We start from the raw sequence: 10241 nt of genomic DNA on the forward strand, positions 1-10241 counted from the left end.
AGCATCAGAATGGAGAAAAAAGATGATTTAAGTGACTTTGAACGTGGAATGGTTGTTGGTTCCAGACGGGCTGGTCTGAGTATTTCATAAACTGCTGATCTACTGGGATTTTCACGCACAACTATCTCTAGGGTTTACAGAGAATGGTCTTAAAAAGAGAAAATATCTAGTGAGCGGCAGTTCGGTCGGTGCAAATGCCTTGTTGATATCAGAGGCCGGAGGAGAATGGTCAGACTGGTTCAAGCTGATAGAAAGGCAACAGTGACTCAAATAACCACTCGTTACAACCGACGTGTGCAGAAGAGCATCTCTGAAAGCACAATACATCCAACCTTGAGGCGGATGGGCTACAGCAGCAGAAGACCACACTGGGTGCCACTCCTATCAGCTAAGAACAGGAAACTGAGGCAACAATTCACACAGGCTCACCAAAATTGGACAATATAAGATTGGAAAAACGTTGCCTGGTCTGATGAGTCTCAATTTTTGCTGCGACGTTCGGATGGTAGGGTCAGAATGTGGCATTAACAACATAAAAGCATGGATCCATCCGGCCGTGTATCAATGGTTCAGGCTGGTGGTGGTATAATGGTGTGTGGGATATTTTCTTGGCACACTTTGGGCCCATTAGTACAAATTGAGCATTGTGTCAACACCACAGCCTACCTGAGTATTGTTGCTGACGATGTCCATCCCTTTATGACCACAGTGTACCCATTATCTGATAGCTACTTCCAGCAGGATTTTGCCCCATGTCATAAAGCACAAATCATTTCAGACTGGTTTCTTGAACATGAAAATGAGTTTACTGTACTCAAATGGCCTCCACAGTCACCAGAGCTCAATCCAGTACAGCATATTTGGGATGTGGTGGATTGAGAGATTCATCATGGATGTTCAGCTGACAAATATGCAGCGACTGTGTGATGCTATCACGTCAATATGGACCAAAATCTTTGAGGAATATTTCCAGTACACTGTTGAATCTATGCCACGGAGGATTAAGGCAGTTCGGAACACAAAAGGGCCATCAATAAAGTGGCCGTTGAGTGTACACATATATAGAAATTATAGCAAAAACTTTGGGGTCAGTAAAATAAAATTAAATAAAACTGCATTATATTAGTCAAAAACAAATATCCTGACTTTTTTTCATTTTCACAAAAATATTGAACAGCACTTCAAATTTTTGACATTAATATTAATAATAATGAATATTTCTTAAGCAGCAAATGAGCTCATTAGAATGATATATATTATTTTAAAATGTAATTTCAGATTATTACAGTTTTTAAGCATCAAATTAAAATATGCACAAAGCAATAACATAAGACACTTCTTTAAAAACAACAACAAAAAAAAAAAGTTACCAATCACAAACTGTTAAATATTAATAACACGTATATACACACAGACAGACACATACACACACCACACAATGTGCTACCTGTGGTCTTTGGGTGTGTATTTCAAAAGCTCTCCCAGCTGAAGAGGGTATTTACAAATCTTCTGTACTGGTGTGAGCAAAAATCCAGTGATGGAAATGTCAATCATCTGCTGCAGGAGACGACAGGCTTCAAAGAAGTGTTTATATCTGCTCTGTTTCATCAGTCGCTGCAGTTCAGCACACGCCACTGGATGTGTGTTACAGTACTCAGAGTATATGGAGAAACCATCCTCCTGTGAGGGAGAAAAACACGGAATATCAGCAAATTGTTTAGCAATTAATTTCCTTTGTTCTTGTGTATCCAATGGTACCTGTTGAAGGAAGCAGGAGCCAATCTCACTTAGATGAGGTTTTTCAGGGTTGTATTTCCTTTCCAAGTCCTTTAGAAACTTTCTCTGGAACCTGTAGATGTCCTCGATGTTGCTGAAGATTGTCTTTAGCTGTGCGTCTGTGAACATGCCAGGGTGCTTTCTACATTGACGAATATATCCCTGCAACAACAGATGATTTTGATTGAATATTGTTAATATATCAGTATATTTAAATGTATAGATTTCTGTAGTGCTTTGCAAAGTTCCTTCACTTTAAAAAAATCTTTAAACATTTGACCAGCAGAGGTCAGCAATGAGAAAGGTTCCCTAAAATACAAAAAAAAAACTAATGTAATCTAATAGAATTCCAGTTTGACAGCTGAACCTTAACTAATTTGAGCTAATATGTGTACTATGTGCTTCTAGATTTTTTTAAGAAGATATTTCACACACAGAATTATTTCCATTGAACTACAAATAACCGAAAAGCAGTATAATTACATGACCATACTTTAGCATACTGCCATTTTAGATATTCACAATCACATATTACTGCATGTAGTTTCAATGTATTAGTACTAAAATAATAATTACAATCTCTGTTTTGAGTTTTATCTGTTTAAATGTACGTGGGACCAGTTACTTAAAATGTGTTTGAGTCTAACTTATCAAGATTGCATTTCCTTGCAGTAAATAATGTGAAATAATATTGCAATGTAGAATGAAATAATAAAATATTGTTTTCTATTTTAATATACAGTAGTATAATTTGTAATTCTTTTTCAAACATATGTAAGTGATGTTTAACACAGCAAGGACATTTTTCACAACATTTCCTATTACATTTTTCTTCTAGAGAAAGTATTTTTAGCTAAAGTCAATATAAATAACTACCTTTTGTCTTGACAACATGCTCAGTTAATTCATCTATTAACACCTTTAAATTGGATTTTAAGTTAAAAACTGGTTTCTTGCAAAACAACTAATAAAGAGAAATTAGTTATTACAATTATTTTGTTTGAAGGGCACCTATGATGAAAATCAACTTTTGTAAGCTGTTAGGACAGAACTGTTTTTGGGTATAGTGTGTACAGTCATATTGGAGTGATAGAAACACAAAAGTCTCTTTTATTAAATTTCCTGGCATTAAATAGGACCCATATCACAGTGATTTTGAGGCCCACCACAACGTGATGTAGGAGTGCGGTTTTCCTTACCCACCGAATTGATTCACAGACGCCATGTCTCCATAATAACATGTATACATGTCCACAGAACTTTTATTTTTGCAAATAAACTGTGATTTAAATATTTGTTACAACTATTTGTGATTTGTATAATTTTTATATGTTTAAAACATTTTTAGAACAAAGCTTTTTGTAATAAAGACAGTAAAATCCATATCTAATTCTTAACCGCTATAATCACCATGGCCGCATGGTTTCAGTAAATGCATATAGTATGTGGGTGTACTAAAAACAGCATTTGTGTGAGTCTCATCATTTCAGAAAGGCTTGAATAAACTCCACCACAAATACATCAAATAAACTTACTCTGTATTTTTTACTAATGAGCTGTATTTCAGCTTCATCCGAGTCTCTCTCTGTCACTGTGCTGATTATCTGAAGTAATGTATAATGAGAAGCAGACACGCAACGTAGGAACGGTGGGCGGGGAGAAGCAGCTCATTTAGATTTAAAGCCACAGGCAAAAAAAAACAGCTACAGTATTGACCTTATTCTTCATGTACGAGTGGGCACAGCCATTTGAATTTTTTTGGCTCAAGACTTCTGTTCTCATTCACTGCCATTCATTTTTAGATGTTAAAAACAGTTTGTTGTGCTTCTTGATGCTGCAAACTGACATGTTCTTATTATATTATGCTGTTATATTATACCGTTTATTATTTTCCTTCTCGTTTCGAGGACGAAACGAGCGCACTTCCGCATTGAAAAATAAGGTCAATACTCAGACACCAAAATGGCCAAATTATGGAGGCTATAATAATTAATCTGATGAGTATTTTGAGCTTCACAGGCACATTCTGGAGATACTAAAGGCTTGTCTTGCCTTTAATTATTATTTTTTTAATTCACTTCGTTAACAGTTGAAAAGAATTACAATTTCACAGGAGGGCTAATAATTTTATCTTCAACAATACATTTAATATATTTTTAAAAAGTTGATGTGACCCCAAGTGTGCTAATATCCTTGTATTTCTCTAAGGGTGGTGTTTAATATCATTAAAAGTCTCTGAGCGTTACACCTATTTTCAAGATAATGCTGTTAACTTATCTTGAAAGTAGGCAAATGTGTTTTAATCTTAATCTTCTATTTTAAATGATAGGCGTAGGAGAATGACTGCCGCTCTAAATGGAAGATAAGGGGTTCTTGATGACAAACAGTGTACACAGATCACAAAACAAGGCAAACAAACACAAGGTGAATGTGAAGTGGCAGGGACAGACGCTCACCTCACAGATATCTTTGAGATGTTTGATGTAAACCCGCTCTGTGTCCATGATCTCTTTGACCACATTGGCTCTCATCTGCTTTCGGTGCTCAGGGTTTTGTTTGTGCGAGTCTGATGGGACGGGCTCCTCTGTATCTGGCGTGCTTTCTACACTCTCACTGCTCGAATCCTCTTGATTCACCCGAACCTTGACAACAACATATCATTAAAGTCAATCACGGAGGACAACTATGAAGAAGCACAATTTTTACACAACAATCAATTGTTTCTGAGGCATCTGGTTAATCCACTTGTACAGGAAGTCTTGATCAAATCACCCAAAAGCCTCTTTGTTTCTGATTGACTCATCTTGTTGGATCTTGAAACAGTCATAGATTTACAATGGGATGCATTAATCTGGAGCTGAAAACAATAAAACCTGCTTCCGTACACCCTTACTTCTTGCAAACCAGTAGGTCGGCACATGCTGCTTTGATGACACATCAAGCATTTCCGCTTGGTTTACCCAGAGCAAACATGTCAGCTGGGTTACTATGTTTAGAGGGCCAAATATAAGAGAAGGGTGTTCCTGCACAACCTGGAGTGGCTGCAGTTTTAGGACTGCATTTCTAGGGCCCCATATTATATGGCCCTACCTCACTCCTACCCCTAAACCCAACCCTGACAGGAAACGTGGCAACCTTTGGATGTCAAAACACACAGTTAAGTATGAATGTGGAGGTAAGCATTAGCTTTAAAAATATTACTGGGTAGTATGTCTTTCACCCCTAACTAGAAATCAGGAACAACAAGATCCTAGTAATGCAGAGGGTCCTAGAAACATGTTTCAGCCTCTATGGTTGTGCAGGAGCATCCTATTGAAATATACTAATGCTGACACAATAATAATGACTTTCCCAGTGATGGGTTGCAGCTGGAAGGGCATCCACTGCATAAAACATGCAGGATAAGTTGGCGGTTCATTATGCTATGGCGACCTCTGATTAATAAAGGGACTAAGTGAAAAGAAAACAAATGAATGAATGAATAATAATGACTTTTTTGTTTTTAAATTTACAAATACGTTAATCTATCACCTAATTTACAGATCAATCACTTCATCTAAACCAGTGTTTCTCAACCATGTTTCTGGAGGGCCACCAACTCTGCACATTTTCTGTGTCTCTCTGTCCAAACACACCTGATTCAGATCATCAGCTCATTAGCAGAGACTGAAAGGTCTGTAATGGGTGTGACAGATAAAAGAGACATCCAAAACATGCAGTGTCCTCCAGGAACGTGGTTGAGAATCACTGATCTAAACTAATTATTTTCCACCAAAAATCACTCTGAAATTTGTCATTCTTTATTATACCATGTATAATTATAAATGTAAACAAGTTCTTCTTTTGACGGCATTCATTCAAACTCAGAAAAATAAATACAACAAAATTATAGACTGGAGAGTGGAGAAAACATCTCTATTGTTCTCTTTTCATATATTAAAAGTGCCATAGAATGAAAATCTGGATATACATAGGCATAGCTGAATAACAAGGGTTCAGTAAATGGACATGACACAAAATGAGTCTCAAACACCATTGTTTCCACATTCTTATGTAATCCCTGTGCGTATCAGTGAAAAACTGGCCAATCAGAGCAAAATCAAAACGATTCACACAGGATTATTAATATGCACACATTTGATTACCCTAGTAAATTTACAGCAATATTTTCTCCCTTTTTAAATTTAACTATGCTTGTTATAAACATACCATGTATGTGGGACTCTTATTTTGAAATCAGGAGAGGCAGGGAGACTAAAAAAGGAGCAGTTCTGTGAAACAGGCACAGAGTGTTCATAGCTCATCAGATTGCAAAATGCAGGATATACGGATTCTAAACATATCCACCCTGAAGAGGCATAATGTATGTTTATGGGTGTACTCGCACTAGGCTATCCCAACTGTGCCCAGGTATGTTTGACCCCAGTTTCCTTGTCCGTTGACAAGGTCAAGTGCTCCGAATCGGGCTCAGGCGCGGTTCAGTTGGCCCGCCTAGGCCAGTTTGGAAGAGCTGTGCCAGAGCGTGGTTCAGTTGAGCTTTTGGCATGGTACACTTGTAATGTGAGAGCGAAACTGAAGACCTGACATAACTTTTAAGGGACTGTTTTATATGGATTTATTAATCATACTTACTTCTCAATGAACGAGAACTGTCATAATTTATTTAAGACGCAAACCCCTTACTGCATGTCAGCTGCCACCTTCAGCAAACCCGTAATACATGCAGCACAATGACTTTCAAAAACATTTATGAGCGTCAGAAGTGGTAGATCTGTTCAGCAAAAGATTTGATGACTTAAAATAATACAAAACAATATAACTAAAGCAATTTGCCTTGTACTGAGCGAGAGCAATTCTCTTCTGTTAAACTGAACAGTTGCATCCTCTATGGCTTAAGTGCACTCAGGCTCGGAAGGCAAAAATGCAACGTGAGTGAGGGCCAAGGGGAAGAGGGGAGGTCGGACAATTACGCCTGGGCACGATTCAAGACAACCATGCCTAGTGTGAGTACACCCTAAATGTATCATGTTAGTTTAATGTCTATATTGTGAAATTTGCCATGCATGATTGTAGTGTTCAGCTCACCCGCACAAAGCTAGAGGGAAACCAAGCCTCACGATCGCCCACCATCCCCCACCACCAGTCCTGTTCCTGAACATCCAGAACCTGGATCACCTCCCCAGCTTTAAAGGCCAGCTCCTGCTCCTCCATTGTGACATGGTCCCACAGAGCCTCTGCATACACGGCCCGACCTGACTCTATATGCTGGAGAACGAGAGAGAGATTACACTCAGGCTAAAGGTCAGATAAAATGACATGATAAGAACAGTGCAGAATGACATCATGCACTGGAAGAGTGTGACAATCCCACACAACAAGTAAAACAACTATGAACAGGTAAGAAGAGATACACAGTGAAATATGACCTGGGCTGCATTGCACAACCTTTAAGTGGAAACAGCACTAAAATAGTTTTAAATACTTGCATAAATATGCTAAAAGTACTGTAGACTTATTATAGCACTGTGCAACTTAAAAATAACCTTTACTACAGTCAAAAGAGATTTTTTATAAAATTAACAGTACATATGACAAATATAGTTAAAATAAATATAGATTGGATATTTTCCAGCCCCATAGATATACACACATACACTTAGTCTTACAAAAGTCTTAGGCCATTAGATTTTAACCACCCAAAAAAGGTTTAAAGTCAGTTATTTCTATATTTTTCTGCAGCATGCCAGTAATATCAATTTACATTTCCAAACATTATTTTTGTCATTAATTGTAATTCTACAGTGAGATTGTCTGTATAAGGTGTCTGACAACGGCCAGTGCTCCACACAGAGATCTGATCATCATCCAGTCTGTCTGGAATGATGTGAAGAAAAAGAACAAACCGAGACAAACTTAATCGAGAAGAACTTTGGCAATGTCTCTAAAATGCTTCAAAAAACCTACCTGAAAAGCTACAATACTGTTCAAAGTCTTAGGCACTTGCTATAATGTAAATGCTGTAAAATGAGGATGCTTTCAAAAAAATGGAGTAAATACATTTTATTTATCAATTACCTAAATCAAATCAACATTTGATTGGTTCTTATTTGGCTCTCTGCGAAGGTGGTTGCACTTTTTTCCTCTCCCTCCCATATCTCTCCTGGCTGGCTCCTCTTGTCTCGTCTTATTCTATCTCTGAGGCTCTCCTTGCCCTGCTCTCCAAACACATAAGGAATTTGGATTTGATAAACTGGTCTCTGAAAGCAATTGATATCATCTTCTCGACGAGAAGTTTGGGTTCGGGGGAACGCAACTGTCCTGCGGAGACGTTTGCAGCTGGATACATGATAGACGGGTGGGAGAAGTGGTGTGTTGTGTGCCTGGCCACTCTATCCCTGGAGGATATTGAAGATTCAGAACTTTAATAACAAGGTTTCTGCTGATGGGTTTAGGTGGAGCCCTGTGGTATTGAGGTTAGTGCGGCCTGGAGATCAGTGACGAACAATAGATATCTGCGAAATTGGCAGATATTGACCAAAATGGAAAATCCTTTTCTGCAATTTCAGCTTCCCTGCGACAATCCTGCCAGACGGCCTCAGCTGGAGACAAATAACTTCCCCCAGAGAACAAGATAACGAGACGCTCTGAATTCTGCATCCCACGCCTTCGTGTGCTTTCACCTACCAGTGTGGGTAGGGAGGTCTGTGACTAGTGCTCCCAGGGTGCAGGACCAGATGGCTGCCGCCTTCATCAGACTATATCCCCATCCCCTGTTGCGATGTTATGTCTATATGTTAACGTGCTTGGTTGTTGGGGCTTTTTCCCCCTGATTTTACATTGCCCTACTGCAAGGACAGTCTGAGAGGGGCTTTTTTTTTTTTTTTTTTTTCGCCTCCCTCTTCCCAAATGTATCTTATTTTCTCTTTCTAAAAGCTAACTCTTGTCTGACCTGTCTTCCACTGAGATGTGAGATGTTTGTGTATGATTGGGGGGGGGCAATGTCGCTGTAAAAGTGTATGTAACAAATAGAGGCTTCATAATCATCATCATTTGGCATGACCACACGTTACATTTAAAACACTAAGTTGGTACACTTGCCCATAGTTTCTTCAGGTAGCTTTGCAGGTAGGTAACTTGAAGCATCTTAGAGAAATTGCCAAAGTATATAAATAAACAATAAACTATATCATCAACAATAACCAAATTATCTCAAGCATTCAAAAAAGCCAACCTGATTGAGAGTGAAAAGATCGACTTCTGGTTGGAGATATGGGGTTCCTTCAGTCAGTTCTTCAAAGCTGCCGTCCTCCTCACTCACGCTGTCCTCAAGCATGGGATCAGAGCTGCCGTCTAAAACATTGAAAAAAAAACACTAAAATAACCTCACTTCACATTTGTAGGTCAACTACATATTCATGCTTATAAACAAAATTACACTCACCACTGAGCACTCTGCGCCCTTTGCGTCGCCCCATCCGATCCAGGCCAATCGGTGTGCTTTGGGAGAAGATGCAGGGTCTTAGACGGGCAGAAACCGCCCGGTATGGAGGCACTCTGTGAGAGGGCACTGGAGGACGACAAACCGGCTGAAACAAAGCAGGATAGATTAGACTTTCAATCGGCAGCCTAAAAGGAGCCGACCATTCAACAGACTTCATGTTCAGAGTTCATTGACTGTTCAGAGCAGGACAATGACCTGTGACATAATAAACACTGACACTTCAGCTCAAAACACTTAAAAGAGCATAACATTCAACTGTAAAATGAAATGTCTTTCTAAATAACACATGGATCACATTGCTGCTATAGAACTAACAAAAGGGCCTGGAAAGATCTTTTAAACCTCCTCATAAACTGCTACACCCGAAGGGACCTAATGCGACCCTATAACTCTTTAGAACACCAAACATGTGTTTCTTATTATTGAATTTCTGAGATGCCTCTAAAACAGCCTTGCAATTTATTTTTATTAGCCAACATTGCTGAGCACTGTACAAAATACACTAACGGCATTGTCGAATTGCCTTTTAGTCATCTGCTTATAATGATAAAGCATTAAACAAAGTTAGCAGGTTTCAAAGTCCATCAAAGGCATAGTACAGTGAGCAGGACACATGCTGGTGACGCATAAGTAGCTCTACTTAAATGCACACAGGATTTGAAGTGATTGTTTTAAACACCACGCATAAATGATCACAGAAAATGCCTCTTTGATAGACTCATGTACTGATGCATTGAGATATGTATTTGCATGGAAGTGTGTATGAACAGATGGACATGAAAGAACGGACATGGACGCACACATTTAGAGATAAAGGTATGGATATATAGATGGATAAATGTATGAAGGCAATTGTCTCATGATGTTTAAGACAATATAAGGGGGTCACTAACTTTATTAATCGTTTAATTTTTTTTAGCATTTTTACTGAACTGTACCTTAAATACATCCTGTGGTGTGATAG

The 10241-nt window shown here is 38.6% G+C and overlaps 1 protein-coding gene across 3 annotated transcripts in view; it reads right to left on the minus strand.

Moving 5' to 3' along the window:
• The window catches only part of spata13 (spermatogenesis associated 13), a 50748-nt gene that overhangs the window by 4505 nt on the left and 36002 nt on the right, over window positions 1–10241 (minus strand). For all 3 annotated transcript variants that reach the window (XM_056450215.1, XM_056450217.1, XM_056450216.1), the window contains exons 5-10: window positions 9218–9362; window positions 9008–9126; window positions 6862–7041; window positions 4233–4418; window positions 1759–1938; window positions 1448–1680 (exon numbers count right to left, since the gene is read on the minus strand). In XM_056450215.1, coding sequence (XP_056306190.1) covers window positions 1448–1680; window positions 1759–1938; window positions 4233–4418; window positions 6862–7041; window positions 9008–9126; window positions 9218–9362 — 1043 coding nt within the window. The remainder of the gene's footprint in view (window positions 1–1447; window positions 1681–1758; window positions 1939–4232; window positions 4419–6861; window positions 7042–9007; window positions 9127–9217; window positions 9363–10241) is intronic.

This window comes from Danio aesculapii, chromosome 24 (genome assembly GCF_903798145.1).
Source record: "Danio aesculapii chromosome 24, fDanAes4.1, whole genome shotgun sequence".
NCBI lineage: Eukaryota > Metazoa > Chordata > Actinopteri > Cypriniformes > Danionidae > Danio > Danio aesculapii.